Source organism: Sphaerodactylus townsendi, linkage group LG11 (genome assembly GCF_021028975.2).
Source record: "Sphaerodactylus townsendi isolate TG3544 linkage group LG11, MPM_Stown_v2.3, whole genome shotgun sequence".
Taxonomy (NCBI): Eukaryota; Metazoa; Chordata; class Lepidosauria; order Squamata; family Sphaerodactylidae; genus Sphaerodactylus; species Sphaerodactylus townsendi.
In genome coordinates, this window is record NC_059435.1 from 52,394,008 (window position 1) to 52,419,782 (window position 25,775).

The 25,775-nt window shown below is 41.2% G+C and overlaps 2 protein-coding genes across 6 annotated transcripts in view; both read right to left on the reverse strand.

Moving 5' to 3' along the window:
* CFAP69 (cilia and flagella associated protein 69) overlaps positions 1-5,297 on the reverse strand; it is a 34,917-nt gene extending 29,620 nt beyond the window's left edge. For 2 of the 3 annotated variants that reach the window (XM_048511737.1, XM_048511736.1), the window contains exons 1-4: positions 4,967-5,297; positions 2,418-2,480; positions 2,021-2,083; positions 692-801 (exon numbers count right to left, since the gene is read on the reverse strand). In XM_048511737.1, the coding sequence (XP_048367694.1) occupies positions 692-801; positions 2,021-2,083; positions 2,418-2,480; positions 4,967-5,206 (476 nt within the window). In that variant the 5' untranslated portion in view covers positions 5,207-5,297. Of the gene's footprint in view, positions 1-691; positions 802-1,886; positions 1,904-2,020; positions 2,084-2,417; positions 2,481-4,966 lie in introns of those variants that run through there. The other variant, XM_048511738.1, reaches the window with a different exon arrangement.
* A 7,950-nt stretch (positions 5,298-13,247) lies between these two features.
* On the reverse strand, positions 13,248-25,642 carry STEAP2 (STEAP2 metalloreductase). 3 transcript variants are annotated; one of them, XM_048511212.1, is made up of 6 exons: positions 25,058-25,642; positions 19,529-19,572; positions 16,992-17,514; positions 15,729-16,256; positions 14,398-14,562; positions 13,248-13,861 (listed from the first exon to the last, which is right to left on the reverse strand). In XM_048511212.1, the coding sequence occupies exons 3-6, from the start codon at positions 17,481-17,483 to the stop codon at positions 13,577-13,579; spliced, it is 1,470 nt and encodes a 489-aa protein (XP_048367169.1). In that variant the 5' UTR covers positions 17,484-17,514; positions 19,529-19,572; positions 25,058-25,642; the 3' UTR covers positions 13,248-13,576. The 3 variants fall into 3 exon arrangements, with proteins under 3 accessions (XP_048367169.1, XP_048367167.1, XP_048367168.1); XM_048511210.1 differs by having other exon boundaries at positions 16,983-17,514; XM_048511211.1 differs by lacking the exon at positions 25,058-25,642 and adding an exon at positions 24,895-24,931 and having other exon boundaries at positions 16,983-17,514.
* Positions 25,643-25,775: the final 133 nt, after the last annotated feature.

Below are 25,775 nucleotides of genomic sequence, written 5' to 3' on the forward strand. Positions count from 1 at the left end.
AGAAAGTTATAACTGCTTTTGACTATAATATCAGTTATAATTACTGACTGTTGAGAAGCATCGGAAAGGCCAAATGCGTATGTTAGACACAGAAGGATATTTCAAGAAACAGTCAGGACAGAAGGATATTTCAAGAAACAGCCAGGACAAAGAAAAGAAGAGGAGGACTATCTGTTCAGTCTTAATTAGTCCAACCTAACTACAATCACCTACTTTTATGCTATTAATAGCTAATGCCAGTAGAAGCCAAACTTCATCCTTAGCATTTATTGAAAGAGAAGGAATCTCTTACCCTTACCACTTTTGTGTGAGTAATAATGTGATTAAAAGGATTAAACAGATTAAAAAAACTGAGGTAAAACTCTAAGAAAAGAAACACTTGCACCTGCAGAAGAATCTATTCAGGATCCAACCCCATTCTTTTAAACTCCTGGTGATAATAATCCCTCATGTGCACTGAGAGACTTATGGGAATTCTGACATGTTCTATATCAGATATAAATAATGAATAGAACAAATGCTGTCATGGTAGTTTCATACTCACCAAACCACATCTCAGGATGTTATGAAAAGCTGATATATAAGAGAACTGTGATAGCAAATGAGCAGGTGAGGATCAATGAATACTAGTGCAACTCTGAATATAATATGCAATGCATGAATGACCAGCATTAAAATAAAGAACACTTACCGATATAGTTTAATAATTTCACATGTAGGTTCTATAAACTCACTGTGGTTTGGAATTTTCTCTCCACACAGGTTTAAAAGTTTAGAGATTCTTGTTAACTCTTTAAGGGGCTTGTAATATTTAAGAATTAAGGAGAATTGAGCAATTAAGACAAGTTGCAATGGCTCAGTTTTCAGCCTAGGGTAGAGCATATCCTAGCCTCAATGAGCTACTGAGACAAAGATCCAGAGGAGTTCCCTTTGCCTTAAATGAAAAGCAGACAATTTACAGAGAATTTAAGCATAATCCTATGTGAGTTACTTCAGTATAAGCCACCAAAATCAATGGAGTACCTTTGCACAAGATTGCTATACCATAGCCAGGGGAATGACTGAGAATACACCTCAGTCCTAAAATATCTGCCTTCTTGTCATTTGTAACAGAGGGATACATTAAACATCTCAAAATATACATTTAGATAAATCACACATGCAATCCATGACCATGGTAAGCCTTTCTTGATGTCAGTTCTGAGGAGACTCATACATCAAAACAGCTCAGGTCAACAGGTATCACATGGAAGCAGACTGAAATCTGCAGAATTCTAAAGTTTTATCATCTGCACTGGTATTATTTTAGATACTTCAAGAATAAAGCTGCTCCTTTTCTTTGTTATAAATGACAGACAATGCCAAGATACTAAAATGAGGTATCATAAATGATTTCCCCATAAGTGACATTATGGCAAAGTTGGCCTACTGGAGGTTGTTTTTTTATTTTTACTTCACTTAGGCCTACTCTGCATGGGCCTTAAGAGCAGCCCTTAAGAGTGGCGGTGCACCGGCATACTTAATGCCAGTGCACCCCTGGGGCTGTTCGCACACTTTCGTGTGTGCGGCCTGCAGAGGAGCTTCTGGATGGAGGCACGCCACTTCTTTTTTTTTTACTTACCTCCTCTTCCCTGTATAGCTCTGCAGAGAATGAGGGGACACACCCCCATGGCCATGGCGACGCCTTTGGGGTTGGGGGCCAGGAGGCGTGTTTCCTTCCCCCCCCCCAAGCTATGCAGAGAAAAGGAGATAAGTGGGGGGAAAGTGGTGCGCCGAAAAATGGCGCCTTTCACCCAGTGCTGAGGGAATGGCACTAGGTGGATGCCACTGTTTTTTAAAAGACTTGCTCGTAATCTGAATAAGGGCTGCAGACATGCAACATTTACCTTTATGGACAGATGGAGATTCATTATACTTGCCATATCTGTTTGTGACCATATTCTGTAGCAAACTATTAATGACCAAAATTACTTTGCGTTTTCTTCTACATTCTTCTGTTTGAAGAAAAAGAAAAGGATACAATCCCAGTTTCATACCGTTTTACAACATTTTTTAGAGCTTGCAACTGTTCTTCCAAATCACTCTTAAAAAGAAAAAAAAACATGTTGGTTGAAACTATGAAGTGGACATATTAAGCATTTATACTCACCTTTCTTTGTAGTTCAAAGTGGCTGACAAATCACAACCAGAAACAAAAAATAAACCACCAACTAATCCACAAAAGATTCCTGCAGTTTATTATTTATTAATTAAAACACTTATGATATTTTGTACTGTCTTTGTTTAGTCCTTGTGTATTTTGGTTGTTATCAGAATATCAAAGTGCTTAATTCTGGCTAATCATTAAATAAACGGCAACTCAATGAAATGTACTCAAGAAAAATATAGATGTTTTTGTACACTATGGATATACTTACTGATTCAGTCTCTTCAAGTAGCTTGATAACATGATTAAGGTCCACAGATTTCAGATGATTATTCTAAAAACAGATTGATTGAATTAATAGGCAAACAGCAAAATGCTGAAATTGTATGCATTCTTCACCAGGTGACATAAGACACAGTTCACTAATGGTGACCCCAGCAAGGGCCTTCAAGGAAAGTAAGAAGCTGAGGTTGTGGTGTGCCACTGCCTTCCGCTGGAGACATCTCCCTTCTAAGTACCAATCTTGCTTAGTTTCCAAGATGAGATCGGGCTATACCATGCCATCTTGCATCATAGTAAAGACTTACTCCTTAGTATAAGTACACAGGAGTGTGCTACACACAGATGTGGGATGCAGCCTATTCGTACCTATTCGGTTACTAAAATTTTCTCAGTCCAGAGAACCGGTTATTAATGATTAACTCCACTAGGGACAAGGGGGTAATCTCTGTCCCTGGGTACAACAAATCTCGTCAAGTGGGGGATGCAAAATCTCCCCCCAGGGCCCCCTGCGGCCCCCCAAGGCACCCCCCACATGTGTATGAACTGTATGAAATAATACAATATATAGTAATTCTAATTTGTTTGTTCATTGGTATAAAGGTTGGGAAAGTATTATAGGTAAAGATTTTTCATTGTCTTTTTTTCCCCTTGAAATTTATATTGGAAAGAGAGGAGTTTAAACTACTCTTTTAGATTGAGGATTTTGGATCTCTCCCTCTGTTAGTTTCTTTCAAGATAAAGTAGTTATAGGAATCTGAAGGGGAAGTAGAAAGTAGGGAGGGAGGGGAATAGGGGAAGGAGGGAGGCAATATAGGATGTTTTAGTTGGGGGGGTTGAGAGAGATAGACAATTAGATATGTTTGTAATATGTTAACAATTGTAAACAGTTTTTGGTTTCTCTCCTTACTTATGTTATTATTTAAAATCAATCAATATAAATATATTAAAAAGAAATAATACACTACCTCTCAGTATATTGCTTTTTTAATTCTTTAAACAGTCATTATTTGAATCTAGAGGTGGGGTGAAGGGGAACTATACCTGGGGCGTGCGCGCCCTGCGTCCTTGCCACAGCCCCACCCAGGAATGCCACGCCCCTGGAATGCCTGGCCACGCCCCCGTCATGCCACAGTCCCATTGACACTATGCCACTGTTTGAATCCCACCGCCATCGAAACCTGTTACTAAAATTTTTGAATCCCACCACTGGCTACACATATGTGTTCACAGGCTCCATTCTTTGCCCCTGGGTTCAGAAAAGCCACCTCTCATTTTCAGCAAAAGACATATATCCCACATTTGTGCACAAGACTATACAAGCAGAGGATCTGCATTGAGAGAAGATGCAGGCAACAGAGCCAGCTCCAAGCCCTTCCCTGCAAGCTGAAGCAGAACCAGCTCCAAGCCTTGCCCTGCCAGCCAAGGCACACCCTGATGCTGTGCAGCTTGGACAGTGATAAGGAATCTCAGATGAACAGTGTAAGGGGCCAGCTGCACAAAAAGACAAAGACAGAGACTGCAAGTTCAACCTAGATTCTGAAGAAGTACCTGGACTTCTGCTCAGCACGGCAGATGGCTCTGCGAGCTAGACTCATTGACATCTGAAGAGGACTTTAAGCCTTGAGGATTTAAAAGCTGATAACAATTAAGATAGAACAGTCTAACTAGTAAAGATGTTTTGGAGCTGGTGGATAAATGACAACAATTTAAATGATTTCTCTAATAATATTAGAATGTCACATTGGGATCCATTATGCAACGTTTAACGAACACAGTTTTGGGTAGACATTGGCTACTTCCACACATGCAGAATAATGCACTTTCAATCCATTTTCACAATTGTTTGCAAGTGGATTTTTCTGTTTTGCACAGTAAAATCCAGCTTCAAAGTGCATTGAGAGTGGATTGAAAGTGCATTATTTCTGCATGTGCAGAAGGGGCCATTGTCTCTGTTTAATTCTTATCAATTCTACAGCATCTTTTCTAATTCTATTCTGTTAAATACATTGTGAAAATATATTGCGGGAACTTGGCCCCAAACAGGGCATAAAAACACCTCGATTACCACTTAAGGCATCAATAGCCCTTAGAGATTCCATTTAAATTTCTGGCTGTTTACCATTGAAAAACCAATTCTCTAGGAAGTTGTTTAATCTGTTTTGCCACTACATTACCTTATAGTCATTAGCATATTTTGGGGAAATCCGTTTTGTGAGAATTTATTTGTTTATTTTATTAATTTAATATGCCGCCTCTCCCCTTTCAGGCATATTTTATACTTCATTTGAAAAATAAAATAAAATAAAAAGGAGGGTCCGTATTTTCTCTCCCCGACGAAGAGATAGGCAAAGGGCAGGAAAGATGCAGAGTCTTCCGACGAAAGGCGCCTTTTCAAGACTGTGCAGCCATGCTGACTCCCCTTCCTGCAGCCCCAAGGGCGCTAAAAAAAGGGGGACAATCTCGGGTGTGCGACGTATTAAGAAACCAGGCAGATGATAGATCGGGACGGGCAGCGAAGGATCCCAGTTCTTCCCTCACCTGCTCCAGGCTGCCGCTAAGGTCCGACTCCGACAGCCGATCCCGCAGGCTGAAAGCTGAGGGGCTCCTCAGTTTTTGGGCGGTCAGCTGAGCCTGGAGGTTGGCCATCGATGTCTCGAACCGGACTGGAGAAGCCATCGCTCCGGGCTCGGCAGGCCTCGGGGCTCCAGAGCCGCTTTCACGGAACTCGCGACGACAACACAAGCCGGGCACAGTTGCCATGGGAGCGAAGGAAGCCATGGCTCGCTATGGTGGCCCTGAGGGAGACAGAAAGTCCCCATCAGGAATGCAAGGCCGTGGCGCAATTATGAGCTTGAAGGCGGAGGGGGGGCCGGGGAGCTGCTTCCTTTGGAAGGGGAAAAAAAAGCCCCCCCCCCTGTTTTTTCTCAAAGACAACACCACAGCGGGGACGAGAGCCCTGCCTCCGCCCTCCATCAGCCTACCCGTTAATTCTGCTCCAAAAGCCAACTCCACTCATATGCAGTGTTTTGCAGGCTCCTTGGTGCAAGAAGATATATCTTGTATTTTGCATTGTTTTTATATGTTTTTACCATATATTGATTGCAAAGCCGCCTCGGGAGATTGGCGGGATATAAATGCAAAGTGTATATGTGTATATATATACACACACACACACACACACACATAAATAAAAATAAAACGAGATCGCCCATATTTCTCCCACAAACGGCGCAAACGTAATACACCTTATTCTACGAGAAGGGCCGCTTCTTGGGATCACGCTTCTCTCTCTCCCTTTCAAAAGGTCTTGGAAAATCTTGAAATCGTGTCTGTGAACCGAGGAAACGTTGGGATTTTGCAAGTGTCTGTCACAACTCAGTCATAAAAGGGTTCACTGTTGCTGAAGTTACTGTTTAGGAGCTGGTCTATTGATTAGCTGTTGGTCAGTCAGATAGCCATTGCTTATATGTACATCTGAAGTTGTACAGTTAGCTCTGTTTTCTTTGTTAGAGCAGCAGGATAAGAGACAGGGCAACATATGAGACAGCAGATTGGTGGCAAGAGGTGACACAAATGTACAATAATGTAGATGTGTAACAGGAAAGAATGCATTTATTTTATCTCCATGTAGCCCTCCATTATAGTTAATAAACTTATATATAAGCAACTAAGAACCTGTCTCTTCTGTTCTACTTAGCTAATATATATATATCCTACAGAAAAATGTTGAGCTGAGCCAGCAGTTCTCTAAACGGTGGTGACAGCTGCAACAGGGCCCCCATGTTTATCTGCTCAATGGCCGTCCAGTGGCCCCAACCGTGAGGGTGCCTCTCCAGGGTGGCTGCAGGCTTTGTTCCACAGAGCCACCTTCAGTGGCTGGAAGTGACATAGACACAAAGGAATAAAATTATAACCATAAACTTTGAATGCAGTCATGAAGAGTCTTGCAGCCCCAGCTGAAGTCCACTTTCCAAAATGCTGGTAAACTAAGCCCAAAATGTTTCCCCTAGCTTATTCATTCAATTCCCACCTGTTTTAAGCACCCCCCCCCCCAGTTTTTTAACCAATAAATGTTTCTGGTAGGGTGATCAGCCTGGCACACTTGAACATTATAAAAAATGACAAGAAATTGTCACTGCTTTTATTTATTGGCTTTCTAAGCTGCCCTTTCCCTTTTGGGTTCAGGGTGGCTTAAAGCAATGATACATTAAAAGTCAAATCAAATTTCAATCAATAAATACCCATTTTAAAACTCTGGAGCCAAAAAATTCAAGATTGGAATCAACAGGCAAAAAGCTTTCTTCCCTTGCGGGGGAGGGGGGATCAGTCTGTTGAGGGGTGCATGGAACTGCCTTTTTGCCGCCTCCTGCCCCAGCAATCCCTGGGTGATCTGCACCCCTCTCCCCATTGATTATGTGCTATCAGGTGACTATCAGTTTTGTTGCTGCTGGCCCCAGGGATGGGGGTATGCCCATGACATCAATCCTCATACAAGGAAAGGCCAAGTCACTGTACCTGCACATAATACATTTATGCCAGTCATGGGGTTCTGCTCAGGTCATGATGTGTTTCAATCATAATTAACCAGTTTTGTCTAGCTTCAGTCAGCATCCAGATCTGATCCCCAACCACACCCAGACATTGAGTAATCACTAAATATTTAAGTTATTTTTAAAAGAAACCACTTTGTATTGTTTTAAGTCTCCAAACAGGATGAAGAACAGAGTTTATATACAAGTTCATGTTTTTATATAAACTCAACATCACAATTTCATCTGCTATGTAAATACTGTGCAACCTATAGTATTGTTCTTGTTCAGTTCATTCTCCAAGGAAAAATAACACTTTAGAAACAAGTTTATAAGGCATTTGTGTAAATATGAGTCCAAGATATGGGCAGCACAATCCTGACGGGGAAGAAAGTGTTGTGGCAGCTGAGGATGGTCCATGGCACCGCCACACTGCCTCCAAAGGGGCTTTGGGTGGTGTGAAAAAGAGGGAAATAAAAAACCCCTCTCCTGCTGCCCAAATCACCCCACTGGTGAAACACGCTTATGCCATACTTGTCTGTGTGTAAGTCTGCAGGCTCCATAGGTGGCTTCCCAGGCTAGAAGCTGACTGAAGTTGGCTCCTTCCTGGAAACACCTCCAACCCCCTTCCCCCTGTACCCAGTCAGATGCTAGTGTAGCACCCCAGTGGCATCCACTTCTGGGTTTGGCCATTGCAGAGCTGTGCAGTGCCCGGTTGCCAGCACGTTTGTGCTCTCCATTGGTGTGGTGTGCCTTATGCAGCAGAGGGGACAAACGGACTGGTAGGGCCCTGCGCTGCTTTCAAAAGCTGTTTCGTTCCCCCATCTGGATTGGGTAGTAAGAAAACTTACATTTTAATTTTATTTTTGTCTTTATACTTATTTCACGCCTATCACCAAAGTCCCTGGGCTTACAATGATAATATATTCATAAAACAATAATTAAAGCACCATAAACCAATTAAAAAACCCTCCCCATCCTATCCTATACTGAATAAAGGCAAAAGTAAAAATACAAGTTATTAAATAGAATGATGTAACAGACCAAAAAAAATTATTTTAATTTTTAATTAATGTCAGTAAAAAGACTATGGAAAAACGACAGAGCCCTGTTGAGACAAAAGAGTAATCGACAAAATATACAAAAGCAGACATAACAGGCAAATATTGCACATAAATTCATGTAAAGTGAAAATCATTGTTTCAATGTGTAATTAATTAATCCCCCCTAATCTAAGTTGGGTGTTATTTTGTCCCAGTACAGAAATACAGAATGCCAACCTTGCCCAAAACATCTGTTGACAGCAAAATCACATTTTATTAACTTGCACTGGTGAATTTGGCCACAACCAAATTCAGAGACAATTGAATCAACATTTAAAATCAAGCTGAACAAAACTATTTGAATACTCAGCCAAGGACTTCCTAGGAAAAATTAAATATTCTGATTTTTCAAGCTCTATTTCTCTTCTGTAAAATGAAAAATAAAAGCCTTAAAATAGAAAATTTACCTCACAGTTCAATTAGAATGATAATAATGACAGTGCAGTCCCTTTACATATTTATAACTTGCTCCATAAGTTCCATCACCATGCTGGGTCTGGATACCAAGTTCTGTGTTTATGCACCTAGATGTGATATGACATTGTAAATGTGACCTACTTCTTTTACTGATAATATTGTCTGGAAAAGGTATGAAAAAACATACAGATTGTCCAAGTATACACATTCCTTCTTCACGGCATTTCAGTCACCAAGAGATTGCAGCTGGTTAGCCACTGAAGCTTCTAACCTAATTTGCTATGGAGAAAAGTCATGCAAGACCTAGAAGAATTATACCTACATTATCTAACATTTACATAGTGACTTTTTGCTTTTGTTGATGGTTCAGCTATATTGATGTCCAGTACATTTCACAACAAAGGAAAGGAAGAAAACTACTGCCTTAACTAAAGTTGGAATGGCCCAACCAGCTTTTCCATTCATGAAAAAGGATAAAAGGGTCCTCTTTGATCCCACTGCCCCCAACAACCCCCTCCCAATGCTGGGGTTCATGAGAACCACATGGACAAAAGCTATGTGACACAGGCTGTAGTGAACAGGGGAGAGTTGGATCTACTCTACTATCTATTTCCATGATTGGGACTGCTCTTACAGATGCACACAGAACTCCCACAATATTGGTAACACTGCACAGTTACCAATATTCAACAAGTACCAGATGCCAAGTCTGAGTATAACATATGTATACAAGACAATGAAAAATTATTTTACACCATTCTCTTGGGCCACATTGTTACAACCAAGCAGACAAAAGCTTACAATAAATTTCAGTAGAATCTCAAAAACTATTTATCTGTGATAAAGTTTAACACTGTTAACTTTACTCATACAGTGGTGAGGTTAAAAACACATAAAATAAACGCTATTTGCTCCACTTTAAGTGTATATAATTTTTTTTGCCACAATCATGAAAAATAAAAAAATGCCCAGTAGAGTAGAACTGTTCACTGCACAAAAACAATCTTTTAAAAAGCATATGTCAAGCATTTACAGCATTGAAATGAGAGCAAAGGTTATATTAATTTTCAGAGGAAATTAATCAAATAAGATCTTGTATAAAAATATGTAAACCAGCAGCAAATATTTAAGCTCTTACTGCATATGGCTTTCGTTTCTTTCTAAAACATATTATATTGGCACAGAATCCACTGAAACGTACACATATAATCAGGTTATGGCCATTTAAGCAGCAAAATATGATTCTCTATCAACAAAATACAGATACCAGGTAAAAAGTATTATCCTATAAACCCTTCCATAAATAGTTTCATTGGCACAGCATGTGCTGATAACATTCTAAGATCACATTGTACGAGTATAATTCTGTTGTATAGAGACTATAGACTACAGAATCTGACCATTTGTGTTGTATCAAATAGACTGCAATTCCGTACCTATTTTATGCTTATTACTCTTACATGTATGTGAGAAAGATCTGCATACATTAAACTAGGTTTAATTTTGCACTGTATATAACCAAATGAATGAATAAGTTTCCGTATATAGCTTCAATATTTCACTAATTTTATCCAAAAATATAATTTTATTAATATAACTATTTTGAAGAACTATTTTAAATAAAAGAATATTTCTATGTTTTTATAAAAGCTGTTTGAAAAATAATTCAAGGTTACATTTTTCTTAAGACATTTTTGTGGTCCAGATTTAATATAATGAATCCCGTGAAGGACAGAGGTTGGTTCTGCACAGGGCAATATAATGGGTGCAGGACACGATATAATTCGTTGGGGTGGGGGGGACTTTGCACAGGTTGCACCCGCCCAAACAAGTCTGCCCTGTTTTATTTCCCTCAACCCAGGGTTTTTGAAAATTGCTAAAACAGCGATCCTTTTGAAAAATCCTGGGTTGGAACTGCTGCTGCGCGAAGGGCCAGGCAGCAGGTGCTTAATTTCCCTCTCTTCCACCACACCATCCACAGTCAGGGAGAATGCACCTTGCTATTGCCTGGCTGTTGCAGGGAGGCCCCTTTTTCTTTTTGTATTTTGTGGGTTGCATCTACATAGCTATACAGCTGCAGCAGGTTGTATCATGGGACAATCGGCATGGCTGTGGGGGTTCATGTCTGCAGAGGCGCAGCGCCAAGGGGCGGGGTGCGCGCGATGCACCAGGCAAGCGCCCCTGCGGAGGTGGGGTGGGGCATTCCGGGGGCTTGGAGGGGTGCGCAGCACGTGCGCGGCCTACTTCCCCCTCGCTCTGTCCCTTCATGTCTGTATGCCTATGTAGCTTTGGATGTGTTGCAGCAAATTAAAAAAGAGAGAAGCATCTGTATGAGAAGGCATGAAACTTGGATTGTTTCCGTGGGCTCCAATCACTGCCTGTATGGCATGCATGTGAATGGGAAAAAGGAGGAAGAGTTCTTTATAACAACTGCAACCCGTTATACATTTGCTGTGTGGAATCGACCTTAAATGCTACGGTCTGTTCTAGAGATCTGGATGCTAAGCTCTGTTCTAGAGATCTGACCTTGCAGTGGCTTTTTTGAATGAAATGAGAATAGTTTCACAGACTCAAGCGTGTGCAAATTCATCCACACAAAGCATTCACAGACAGATTTTTTTGGTGTGCATACTGAGAGTTCTCTCTCATAGAATAGGAAGACTCTGTTTTGGATGCACAAATAGAGCCACTGAATTGTGGACATGCATCGAGTCTGATCTTATGCACACAAAACTCACATTTGACCAGGATTACAGATTCTGTTCAGTGTAGTAATAGCAGAAGTAATAACACAGTTCACGAAAGTACTCCACTGTGCTTATATGACTTTCTTCACCACTAGTAGCCAAAGTGTTCAGCACATATTCATGCACAGGATCCAGTTTTCAGGTACGCTAAGAATTTGTCAGGGCTTGGTTGCCTTTGCTGGAATGGAGGCAGGGGAAGGCACTTTTATGTACACACCCTAAAACAGGTTGATTTTGTGGGTGCTTTTAGGATTTAACTTGAATCACACAAAGTTTCGATTTATTTCACCTCACAGCTCTCAGATTTGTGAGCTGGCTAGTCTTTTTTCAAATGTTATGCAATGACATCTAATTTTTAGACTATTATGCATAGAAGCAACTAAGCTCTTAGCAAGATCTCTTCACAAAGACACATTTAGGTGGATTCCGCATGGGCCAAAAACAGCAGTTTGAAAATGGTGTAAAAGGGTTTACACCATTTCCACACAGATGTTTTTGGCCCATGCGGAATCTGCCTTAGTCTTTTTTCAAATGTTATGCAATGGGGTCTAATTTTTTTTAACTATTATGCATCGAGGCAACTAAGCTCTGAGCAAGATCTCTTCGCACACTTCAATATATACTAACAATAATACTATCCACTTCATAGCCTTATAGAATCTATTGAAGTAGTCTGCATGTTTGAATGCTTTTCTGCTTTGCACAATCTCTCATCTTACATATAGAACACGTCAAGAAAATGGGTTTTGGGGAGATTTTTTCTTCACATGCTTATTTTTAAAGTGCAGTTAGCATTTTCATAAAAATGTGAATATACCTAAACATACCAGAACTCTTTCCCTGTCTTTTTGCAGGTAATTTAAAACCTAAGAATGAACAGAGCCGCTGGTGTCTTGGCTCCGAACCCATGGTTCACGGCTTCTGGCCCTGTGCCGGTGAAACCATCAATAGCTTAGAATATCTTTGTGTCTTATCACCTGCTTGAACTTTGTGCAGGGGGCTTGCTGAGGTGCACATTCTTTTGTACATTTTTTATGTTTACTTCATTTTATAAGCTGCTTATGAGTCTCCAGTATAGGAGAAAAGCACAATATATTATAAACTAATTCTTATTTAAACATTTTTCTAACTCTACAGGTGGTAACAAAGATTGACGAAAACCAACAGTGCAATAGTAATTGTCACAACTAGGCCTTTTAAAGCACTTATCACATGGGAAATAGAAATAGTGCCTTTGATAATGAAAAGCCCTTTTTGTGTGCTGAGTAATTACTTCCCTAACAGTACTAGCGTGACCCTTTGTGACAGATATATAGCCCACAGCTGTCAATTCGGTGTTATTACCCCTGGTGTTTACAGCTGTTGAAAATGTCAGCAGAAATTAATTTTGTTTATCTGAATCTAGCTGGACTAAAGGGTACATCATAAAACCACTGAAGGCTGCTTCACATTCCTTACATACAAAAACATCATTTGAGAAATATTTCTCATTCTGACCTTAAATTTGACCACTCACTCTGACCTTAAATGGGAATAGAATAGACAAACCTATCTTGAACAATGATCTATTAATAATACAGGAGTAGTGACAATTCTCAGAATAATTTCAATATCTAGGGAGCTGAAACAGAAGCATCAGAGTGGAATTCCAGATGCAAGGAGCCATCAATGTATAATGAATTATTAGAAATACAAAATACTTGTTTCACATTAACACACCCACCATAGCTGATTGTAAAAAACAAAAACAGAGGAAAACAATTTTTTTTGCAATGTAAAGCACAGTTCAGAGAGAAATTACAAGTAGCACATGTAACCCCAAAACATGTCAAGCTAAGCCCAATGGTTTTCCTGTTTCACTAAACCAGGGGTAGGGAACCTGCGGCTCTCCAGATGTTCAGGAACTACAATTCCCATCAGCCCCTACCAGCATGGCCAATTGGCCATGCTGACAGAGGTTGATGGGAATTGTAGTTCCTGAACATCTGGAGAGCCGCAGGTTCCCTACCCCTGCACTAAACTATTTAAACCCAGTGTTTATATGGCCTCAATATAGAGAAAAAGAGGTGCAGACAGGCAGACACTGGACATAGCCACTGTTCCACACAAAACCATTTGTAGTAGCACTTGTCCGAATACAAGGATGTGCACTTTTGTCTGTATAAAGATATGGATGGCAATGCACATCGGCATCTTAGAAGGCTGCTCATTTTTTGACTGATTGCTTTTACAATACACTCTACCATACCTTCAAAGACAAAGCTTCCAGTTTACAGAAGGTTTATGGGAATTCATGAGCTAAACTTCCTTGAAAGGGACAATGCTGACAGGGGTAACAGTGCTACGATACAATCACATGACTGTAATCCTTTCTGGTGAGGGATATGAAGCCGTTCCAATTCCATCTTCCATAAACTGGCTTTTCTCCCATCCTCTTCTTATCCGTTTCAGTTTTCTGCTTATACAAGGCAAAAGCAAAATTATCTTACCCAAAATTACTGTGCATGGTAAGACCAGTGCAAGAATGAAATTTGGCGGTGTGTAAAATCTGTAGTATTCTTCTTCAAAGGCTCGTTTCCATCCATAAATTAACACGTGGAAAGTACTTATGAGCAGAGCAACGTATCCCAGTGTAGACTTTTGTGTTGGACAGGAATAAGAGAAATAAATACACATTAAATTTTAAAAAACCTTATTATCAGAAACAGTATAATGTTTAAGCTCTCTCTGTAGTTTAAAAACTGTATAGTCTATTTTTGTTAGAACTTTTATATAACGGTAATCTGCCTGGTTGAAATTTGAAGTCATTGTACAGAATTAAATAAAATATCCAAATACCGGTATATAGTTTCTCAAAAAAGCTCAAGGATACCCAGAAATCACACATTACAACTAAGAATCTCTTCTTCCCAATTGTCATGAGATATAAATTAAAAGCTTAATTTCAACATTTTGAATATCAGTTGATCCAATAAAATGGTAGCACCCCACTTGTTATGTTGTTTTCCCTTTTATTTTCCCTGAGGTTTTCAATTGTTTATATGAAAGATGAAAGCCACCTTCTGCATGGTGTCACTAGAAAGTATAGATGTTTTAAATAAACATGTATTGTTAGCATTAACCTATTGAAAATACCTTGTAGTAGACTGCTTTAAATGCTTCAAAATACATACCTGTATAAAACTGAATTCTCTCCAATTTAAAGATTGGCTTACTGAAGGAATAGAAGTTACAGCCAACAATGAAAGCAGACCAAGGCTCATTATTCCAAAGGAGACGTACATTTCGATGCGCCACACTTCTTCCTCATTCCATGAATTTTCAACACTTGCATGGACCTAATGGGAAAAAATTCCTTAAATCCCAAGATCATTTACTTATACAAACTTAATTAATTTGGAAGACTGGAAAAGTGTGCCTGACAGCATCTTAAAAATGTGGGAAGACTTGAGCTGGGCTTCCTGCAATTGTAGGTTGGGGTCTCTTCAGTGCTTTGAATAACTTTTTGTCCCAATCCAATACTTATGCAAGAGAAGGAAAGTGTTACAAATCTGTTTTATGTAAATAATGTGTATCACAGCAAGAATTCAATGTTTCTGCCTGCTTTTAAGCACCGAGTAACACAGCTCTATATGTCATGCAATACATTTCTAATTAATAAAATACAAAATTATATTTCCTTAAGGATTTCATTAATAAACCTCACCACATGCTCTGCTTTTCACCCCCCAACCCCAATCTTCAGACATGAAATAGGTAGCCACAAAAAATCAGAACCTGTTGTAGAGTGATGTCTCTTCTTTACAATGCCTTCCTCTCCCTGACACTTAGGGCGTTTCCACACGGCCACGCTTGGGGTGTGTGTCGGCGTATACGACGCTGACGCACCCCCCTGGGACCGTTTGCATGAACGGTCCCGGTAGGGGCGGGGAAGATGGCACAGCGCTGCGCCATCGCCCAAACGCCTTACTGTCCCTCCGACCTTCTGGCGCGTCGCCCAGGCCGTTCGCACGGCAGCGGTTGGAAGCCGCTGTTTCCGAAATACCTCGCCCAGGGAGCGAGGTTTGGAAACAGCGGCTTCGCGCCGCTCGGGGGTTGCGAGGCTGCCGCTGCTGCCGTGCAAACCCCTCCCCAGGGACGCTGTTTTTAGCGTCCCTGGGTCGCTGTATTCCGCCCATGTTGAAACAGCCTCAGTCTGGTGCCTAAATGTTTCGGGACTAAGCTCAGCCTGCTGTGGGATAGGATTTTATCAACATCTTAGTTTTCTTTCAATTTGTGCTGTTTTGATGCTTTTGTGCTTTTTTTGATTTTGTAAATTTTATCTCGTCTTTTTTTTAAAAAATGTTGTGCTAGACCAAGACATTTTTAGCAATTTTATTCTAATTTTAGCAATTTTATTAGTCTCCTTTTATTTTGAAGATGACCGTGACCAAATTTCATATGGAGAGTGTGGTATAAAGACAAAATAACATACATACAGCATCTAAAAAGTTATTTTCCTTACCTGCTGATACGCCATATTAAGGAACAAGTAGCGTTCTGATCTTCGCATGGGCAAACAGAGGCTGTAAGCCACATGCACGGTTGTAAAGAAAAAACTAAGCAGTCCAAGCTGTTTTCTGCATTCCAACCAGTTCTCTAACCAGGGTGGGAATCGTTTGTATTTGGTGCCATAATAAAGTTGATAAGCAGCTGCAAGGAGCCCCGATAAATATACCAGCGACAGTAAAGTAATAGCAACAACTGGCAATGTCTTATTCACAATCTCAATAGGAATCTTGTAGAAATCACTCTGTTGGTTTCTCACATATGGATGTATGACATCTCTGATGAATGAATAGATGAAGAAGAAAGTAGCCAGGCTAACCGCCACGACTACCGGCCCTTTCCACAGCGTGAAGAGTCGTAGGGGTAAATTTTCAATCTCCTTTGCAGCCGACAGAGCACCCGAATCAAAGGGGATAAAGTTTAGCTGGCGAGTAAGTTCAATAACTTGTTGACGAGCCTGAACGCTGTTACTACATATGTAGACCTAGAAAATCAAGTTCATTATATGCAGCAATCCAAATAACATATTATAAAATCAACAGTTACATGGGCTAAATGGTCAGCATTTTAAGTACGCAAAAGAACCTAAGTGTCAAGAGTCTATTTTAAAACCTGCATTTATTATTGTTACAACCAGCCAGTTTTTTTTTAAAAAAAGCTTATTTTCAATCTTACAAGTTTCTGATGTAACTGAAACATAAAGCTGTTTTAATCAGATAGTTGGGGAATAATATAAGGATACTTTCTTCTTACAACATCCGAATGGCAAAGAAAATTAATTTATTGGGAAAGCAGGCAGCTTGAACATAGCCAAACCTAGGTTGTGCTACAACACCTAAAACACCATACTGGGCAAGGAAGACTGTTTGAGACACAAACAGTCAGCCCTGCTTGCCTCTAAATATGGAGGACATGAATCCTCTCATATTAGTTTGCAGCCAGTGCAACTACTGTAGCATTACTATGGCAGTCTCATGTGGGGCACTTCTTTACTACCAACTCAGCAGGGCTGGTGGTTCCCAATGCTGGATGAGTATTCTTCTACCAGTTCTGGGAACTCCACCTCCTGCCTACACTGTCCAAACTGCTGCACGGTTTTGAGTTATTGAGAAGTATGGTCATCACAGATCGCTTAAGAATGCTGGGATCAGTGAAACAGTGACATTATACAATTGCTATTTATGTTTCTATTTTTTAAATATCCACATACATAACATACCTGTCTGCTGGCATCTTTTGGTCCTAACTGCAGTGCCCAAGCTGAAATAACGTTGAATCCTTTGACAACAATGGCTTCTGGGAAAAGAGACTGCAGGTATTCTGCATTGGATTCTGGATACTGGTTGACTTTCATGTTGTTGCTGACATCTACAAGGATTTTACCAGCTAGCAGGCGTTTGAGGTCCCACAAAGAGCTGTAATGTTGTCTGTGTATGGCAACAAAGATTAAATTTGCTTTGGCTACAGCATCTTCATGATAAGTGATATCAACAACATGTGGGAAGAACTCAGCAGCAAATTTGGGGTTTCTGCTTCCCACAATCACATGGTACCCACATCTGATAAGCCTGATTGCCAGCGATTTAGCAAAGTCCCCACTTCCAATTATGCCAATTGTAGTTTTACTGTTGTCTTTGATACCATTTACACCATTTGGCAAAAAAGTTTCACTTAAGTTTTTAGGACTTCCCAGCATAGTGATTGATTCCATCTCCCAACAGACTGAGACTACAGGAGGGTATCTAACAGAGACAAAAAAAGAGAAAACACAAACCACTGATATTTATTTGATAACACACTCTGCATTTACATGCAAGTAACAGAGATACACACTTCACAAAACATGCAGTTTTGTATTAATACTAGCCCAAGCATGAAATATATTACTTAATTACATGGAAAAATACCACTGGATGGGAAAAAATTCAGGCACAAATAGAGAATATTTTTCAAAAATGCTTGGTTAAAAACGACAAAAAAGGTAAGTGTATAATGTGAAAGGCTCTACAAAATTTTTGAGTATGTGCTCAAATGTAATTGGAAGTCTGTAAGCTGTCTGAAGAAACAAACATTTTCAAAACTCTCATATATCTTTACAAATCTTTGAAAATTAGGGTAGAATTTGATCTATCTCTCAACGTCACTCCCCTGTTCTGCAAAACAAGAGGCATCACCCCGCAACAAATATCACCAATGCCACCTAACAATGAAAACTCAGTTAAAACTCAGCAGGACTCACTTCCTGGTTAAGTCCAGTTAGGATTGCAGCCTGACACCTTGGTTCTAATTTCTTTTACTCAGAAGTCCTTTTGTTTACAACAGAAATGACTTCCCTACAAATGTGCTTGCAAACAAACGTGAACCTTTGTGCAGTCCCAGGGAAAACCAGACACAGAAAATTCCTTAAGACAGAACAGAATATTGCTAATGCAGAAAAGGTAAACGCGTGTCAATGGAGACTCAGGATTAGGGCAAAATATAGTGTATATGCTGAAAGAGGGTGTTACTTGTGTTTCTAAGTTTATTTGTACTTGTTGCTCATATATGCCCAGTGTGCCCCCTCATAGAACAGCTTTCATCACAACCTCAATGTCAGCCAATTGACTAGTAACAGAGGCACCCAAGCAAATGCTGAGAAGCTTTTTAGCAATCCAAGCAACCAGGATTTTTTCACATAATTTTGTAAACAAGATTACTGTCAAATAGTTTATGCTTTCGTAATGAGGAGGATGTTATTTATTGTAAAATATACATTACAATATTTTAAAAAACAACTATTTTGGCAAAAGTTAAACTGCTGAAATGAGTTTACTGTCTGGAAATGTGATTCATTCAAGCAAACGATGAGAAAATGTGAAATACAGCATCCTATTCTGGGTATTTAAAACTACATTGTGAAATATCCCAGCTGTGTGGTAACAGAGCTCTTTTATGAAAAGCAATAACAGTGTCTTGGGAACAGACCATTATGTTCATTGCCCTTTGATTTAAAACGTATGACTTTAACATAAATCCTTTTGATTTCCATTACACTGCATCCTAAGTATATTGCTCAGAAATCAGACAAATATTTTCAGAAGTTAGATCTTCAGCTCCTTGTCACAGGTCTGAAATAAGCATCTCAATTTTAAAGTCATTCATCACAGCATTAAAGAATTGAAGTATTTCCTTTTTAATATGAAATAACAATCTTTACCCTTTGTGGCAAATGTCATGTCCGTAATACTGCCATAATATCACACTATCAGTTCTTTACTGAGCATGTTCCATTCTGAGTTCAATAAACTAACAAAAAAGGAAGATTGCCCAAATCCTTTATCAATAGAAGTGGGAAGGCAAACAGCAATTAGCTATGGTACTCCCTGCTACAGTAATGCTCTTGCCCATACTTTTGACCTCCTCTTCCTCCACCTTTTCAGAGCTTAATTTGAGGAGTAAGGAAGTGAAACAGAAGGCATGCCAGGGAAGGAAGCACAGCTTTGAGCTTTCCTGCCCCAGAGTTGTTAGAAGAATCAGGCAAAGGATCCAGGAATCCCTCCAGTCATTCATAAGCTCTTGTCCTTCCCAAAGCTCAGCTCCCTACTTTCAAAAACTTCTTGGATACTCATGAGTAGCAAAATACATTCCTTGACTCCAGGCTAGATTTTTCCACTGCTTCCCTAGTCACATAATCTCCAAATTTAGACAGAACACTTCCAAGCAAGCAATGGAAAAGATATGTCAGTCTAAAGTATATGGGAAAGGATTCATACTCACCAGGGATCTTGACAGGAACTTGGCTTTGAGGCCCAAGTTCAACCCTGCAATATAACAACAACAACAATAATTAAATGCCACTAAATATGTGCATGGTATATTTATGATACGATTAACCAGGATTGACTATGGTTAGTGCTTGGATGGGAGACCACTAAGGAAGACTGGGTCGCTACATAGAGAAAGGAAATGGCAAACCATCTCTGTTCAGATTCTATTGCCTTGCAAATCCCATGGTCCCATGGTTGTTATGAATTGGTTGCAACTTGATGGCACACATTTTTCATCATTATAAAGCAATCACATCCTGTTATTCAACATGCAGTCCTGAGTTTGATCCACAAAACAACCAGCCTGAGGCAGCCTGAAATTGTTCAGGGTGATGAGTCAGCTGGCTGCTCTATGTAATGAGTTATTCTTGTGGGCAGTTTTTTTAAAAAAAATCACATGGATTGTGGATTTATGTGGTTCGTCTTCCCAAAAATGACACAATCTGCAGCTTGCAGCAGAGTGGGAAAAAGCTACAGGCCAAAATGGTGTAGTCATTGTTCAAAGTAACACAGAGGAGACGAAGGAATCTCCAGTCAGGATATCCTTGGGCCAATCTACCTATCTAACATACTTCACAGGGTTATTGTTAGGCTAAAGCAGAGAAAACCCTGAAGTCTTCGGAAGTCTTTGAATAAAAATATGGTAGATAATGGACAATGCCATTTTAAGTAAAGCTACAATGTTCTAAGACGACTGACTTTGAAGTTTTAGGATGCCAAACTAAGAATTCCAAAGTCAAAAACTGACTGCTCTTCAGACTGCTCGGGCTATAATGAACTACCATGACAAAATGTATTAGATGGTCTTCTATTCCAGCACTGGAAAAAAAAGATCTTGATTCTTCAAGTGGAGTTAGGACCCATGGGCAGGGGAAGAATATAATATTTCAGTGCAGAAACATTCTGGGTCAGGGACCTGAAATTATGGTGACTGTTTATTTTCCCAAGAAGGGAGAGTCATGGAAAACAAAAACTTGGGTTCAGCATGAAAACCAGTCAAATGAACTTATGAATATACATCATAAAATCTGATGGGGGGGGGGGAGATAGATGAGGGACAGCTATGTGTCAGAAGGCCTCATTGGCAGAGAGCTGGGAATCTCCCATGAGGAGAAGAATTCCTAATTCAGAAGGGGGGGGGGGAGGTTTTCAATGAAGCAGACAGAAGTTTTAAAAAGCACACATGGGGCAGAAAAAGTAATTGGAATTTCTACCCTTTGTACTTGCTCAGAGGCAGCCCTACCAGGGTATCCAAAGTTGTGGGTTACTTGACCGGCTGGGTTTTATATCTTTGGGTGGAGGAAACATACAACATAAATTAAGAACACACAGACTGAGGGTGGTATTGTGACACTACCTTTCTCAATCTGAGATGGTTAGGCTGAAACTCTATAGGGACCACCTGGAGGAAGGAATACTTCAGCTTTAGTCCTTAGTGCTTAAAGCAGTCTGACATTCCCTGTGGCAAAGAAAGAGAAAGTAGAACAGGGATCTCCAACCTTTGGAGTTCTGACACTGCATTGTGGGCATAGCCAGTCACACAGTGAAGGCCCTGTCATGGCAGCTGCTGTCAGAGCAATCTTTTTTAAAAAATCTGCTCAGCCAATCAAATCTCCAATAGCCAATCAGAAGCTTTGTTGGGCAAAAGCCCCACCTACTTCCTAAAGGCACCAAGAAGGGTGTTGGTAGGCATCAGGGTGCTTGTTGGGACCTTTGGAGTAGAAAGAAGATGAAAAAGTGATCTTTAAGAAATCATTTGCCTGAATCCACATATGAAGCAGCAGATGCACTCACTATGGTGTGGAGGAACGGAGGAACCTCCATGTATTTATCAAAGAGTGCAGGTTTGGGAGGAGGAGATTCCAGGAGGTGTGGATTTAGAAGGGGACCTGAATAAAAAAGTAATTTGGGCAATACTGAAGTAAAAGATGTTAACTCTACAGTGAAATGCTACTCAAAATGTATTTGATGCCATCAACAAGATTGGTTTCAGATACTTAAATGAGAATCAAAGTTAAACCAAAAAGATAATTTCAGAGACCCAGATGTCCCTCTCTATTCTAAACTTCTGACACACAGCCCCGGAGAGCAATGCTGCCATGTAAGGTTAAGCTCTATGTGACAAAACAAGTATCGAAACAGCTGTGATATTGGCTTTCTCAGCTTTAGAAACTTCACTGTCATCTCTTCTGACAATTCCAGACTGAAACAGAACACTGGGGGCACAGACTGACATGTATCCTCAAGTGATGTTCTTGAATAAAATGTTCCCACTGGTCTCAGTGGCCAGCAATAACATACAAAAAGGACATTCTCAGCTGTATTGCCTCCTTGAAGTTTGCTTTATGCGTTTCTCAGCTGGATGGAACAATGGGTAGCAAAATTCTGTCTATTCATTAAGAAAAAGAAAAAATGATCTGAATATGGTATCCCCCTTAGATATTTTTGTTTTGTTTAGTATTTTTATGCTGTTTGGTGTGTTTACAAAGTATAATGATATATAGATGGATAGTGCTGGAATACGGGAGAGAGATCTGCATTCTTGTTTTGTTGTAGATAATCTGGAGATTTGTAATATATCTGGTCATTGACTGTAAACAAAGTCTTCTTCAGCTGGATGGAACATCGTCTCTGAATAATCTACAGATTAAGAAAGTGGCAGCCCAATTCTACCCATGTTTAGAAAGTAAGTCCTACAGACTTTAATCACGCTTACTCCCAGGGAAATCTAGAGAGCCTGGCACTTGTGGAGTATTACTGCCAGGCAGCCCAAACTAAGGGGGCAGGTAGAGGTTGCTGCAGCTGAGGCCTGAGACACTGCCACAGCTCTGTCTCCAAAGAGGCAACAGACTGCATGAATGCTGAGTAAAGAGAAAAGGCACTAGACGATTCGAGCACAAGATGAGAAGGAGAAAATCCTTTCTCTCCAGGGAAAGCCCATAGAGAGATAAAACTTACACCCACTGGTGGGATTCAGCCTATTTGCCCCAGTTTGGTAGAACCAGTGGCTAATTTTTTTGTCTAGTTCAGAGAACTGGTTGTAATCCACCACCGAGACCTTTCAGAACCAGTTGTTAAATTTGAATCCTATCTGAGCTGCTGAAGGGGAGCGCTCCTGGTCCAAAACTCCTTTGGGATCAGACTAAAGTTGGCTCTGACCCAGAAAAATCACCCAAGCTGGCGTAACCTCCTCAGGCACAGGAGTGACACCGTAGGGGAAAATGTTTGGGTGTCTCTGTTCCGGCATCTGTGCCACTTTGCATAGCGCTGGTAGCACTGGCACAACCCTTCCTCCACTTCCAGTGTGGCTTCAGTAACTGTCCCCTTTGGATTGGACAGTTACTTTTGTTACAAAAATGCACAGGACTTCAGCCTGAAGGATGTCATTTTTTGATGGTAGATAATTTCACCACAGTAATCTATAGCAATGAGTTCTTAGAACATTCACAGTGCGTCTTTGTCATATTTTTACCTGCTATTTACACCTTTTCTACAGCATGTACAAACTGCATGTATATCACTTCTATTGCAAAGTTTGCAAGTAACTTCACTGGTCAACAGACCGATATAAAATAAAGCACACAATACCTTTTTTTGTATTTGGACCAATCAAAATAATACAAAATTGTATGCAAACTTTCCAGTTCCCCAGAACCCTTCATCACAATCAATCAGCTACCTGATTTTTTTTAAGCCAGCAGTGCCCTGATTTCCTTACATAACTTTATATGTAAAATAAGAAAAAGGAGAGATGGTAATGTGAGAAGGTGGGGGTAGATATAAGTAGAAAAAAGATTAAGGCAAAATGACATTTAAAACCACATTTTATATTCCCATACTTATTCAAGATTAAGTGTTCATAATGGATGTTTACCTCCTAGTATTAATACCCTCAAAACTTTTAATAAAGTACTAGTTTCACCTATAAAATATTAACAGATATCTAATCCTAAAGCCAACCAGGTCAACTGAGGCCTACTGAGTTCAGTGAGACTTACTACCAACTATGCATGCAAGTGGCTACATATTGCAGGGGAGGCGCTGTAGCTCAGTGATACAGCATCTTCCTTGTATGCAGCACGTGCCAGATTCAATCCTTGGAATCAGTTAAAAGGATCAGATGATATAAGTGATGTAAAAGATCTCAGCTAGAGAGCCACTGCCAGTCTGAACAGACAGTACTAACCTAGGTAGGCCAATGGTCTGATGCCATGTAAGGCAGCCTCATGTGTATTCATGTTCTCACAAGATAAGTTACTACTTGCCCCTTTATGTATTCCTATACCATGAGGGTAGAGAACTACTTTATGTTTCAGAACATAGGGTATATACAGATGACCAAATACACATTATCATATATCTGAATCTAATGTGTGATAAAATTCTTATTTTGGAAGTATGGAAAGAGTAGTTACAGATTACCACAGTACGCTGGATCAGATTATCTCATGGGAATCTAATCATCAAGATGCACTAAAACCACTAGTTGTCATTATGAAACCTTGGTTGCTAGTGGCAAACTGCAACTACAAATGGCCCAACTCAAATGGTCCAGCAAGAACTAGCAGACATTAGGGACTCAAGCTTGTCTACCAGCAATTTTTTCTACAGGGGGTCTACACATAAGGCCACTAGCGCCCATCTGAAATGAGGGTGGAGAGCTAGGATAAGAGCACCTCTTCTGTGTATATGTCAAGTCCCTGCTGACCTATGGCGAACCTATAGGGTTTTCAAGACAAGAAACATTCAGAGGTGGTTTGCCCTGGCCTGCTTCTTTGCAAGCTGAGAGAGTTCTGAGAGAACTGTGACTGGCCCAAGGTCACCTCTTCCACTAGTACTTAATGAGGCCTTTTCAGAACTAAATGCAATACCCCGCTCTGCTCTTCGGTGCAGCCTTCTTAGGGTGCTTATAACGGACCCGGGCCCAAAGATGCTGCGACACCTTCCAGGCTTACCTTTGGAAGCCAACAGCCTACGGATTTTACACCTTCCACTCGACCCCTGTCTACCGCGGTCGAGCATGCAGTTACGTCGTCGACCTCTGCGGTTTTAACCACTTGCTTCCTATGTTTAAACCGGTTGTCAAACGCGGCTTGACAAGCAAACCGAAACGCATTTAGCGCGTGCAACTTATACCGTATCCGTACAACCTCCCCCCTCCACGCATTCAGTTCCAGTTTGCAGTTTTGCCCTTGAATGCTCTGGCAGGTGAAGGATCCCAACCAGCGCCTCTGAAAGGGCAGCGAGGAAGACGCTGCGTAGTCCCCGCTCCAGGGACAGTTCCTGCCGGTGCAGAGTGGCGGCTGGATGACTCACTGGGGCAAAGGAGTGCTGGGGCTGTCTCCCGGGCCAGGGCTTTCCTGCTCTCCGTCTCGCTTGCACCTGGGGGCGCCGTGGAAAAACAAACACAGCGGGGCCAGGCTCGACTCCTCCCTTCCTCCGCCCGGACGCCTCAACTCCGAGCGCCTTTCCCGCTCACCTCTGCACCGCTCGCCGCTCTCCTTCCCGGCTTCCCGCGCTCCAGCTTGCAGCGATGAGGAAGGGAAGGAGGCGCTCCTCTGCCAACCTTTCCCTGCCTCGCTCCGCGCAGGCCTTCCCAGAGCTGTGGCAAGCGAGCGGCGTCTCTCCTGGAAAAACAGCCGGCAGAGGCGGAGGAAGCGGCGGCGGCGGCGGCTCCTGCTGCAGCGGCCGAGTGACGGAGGCGTCCGCTTGCTCGCCGCCGGGGAGAGGAGGCCGCCACCTCCGGCTCGGCTCCCACCCGCCCCTGCCGTGCAGTGAAAGAGTGGGTGGATTGATAGACGAACACGGGCAGGCCTGAAAGGGTTGCAAAGTACGAACCTCTCTGTGGGTATTCATTCCTTATTTGCCAGCGTTGTGTTCCGCCTCTCGGCCTAGTGGTTTTCTTCCAGGCGCCTCACAAACATAATTCCCCCCCCCCCCCCGCCCCTGAGCAAATGAAGCTGAGAGGTCAGAGTATAGCAAAGCAGCTGGTTTAGCATGATGACCAGCCGCAGCCCAAACACTATCGGGGAGAGTCTGGGAAGTGCAATTCTTTCCTCATGAGTTTGCCTGTGAAGGGCATTTCAAATGTTTTGACAGGTGCTGTTCAGCATCTAATAGGGCCCGGCTGAATACTACGATGGGGGCAATCCAGAATCCACTACTACCACTCTAATCCCACCTTCCAGCTGCTGCTG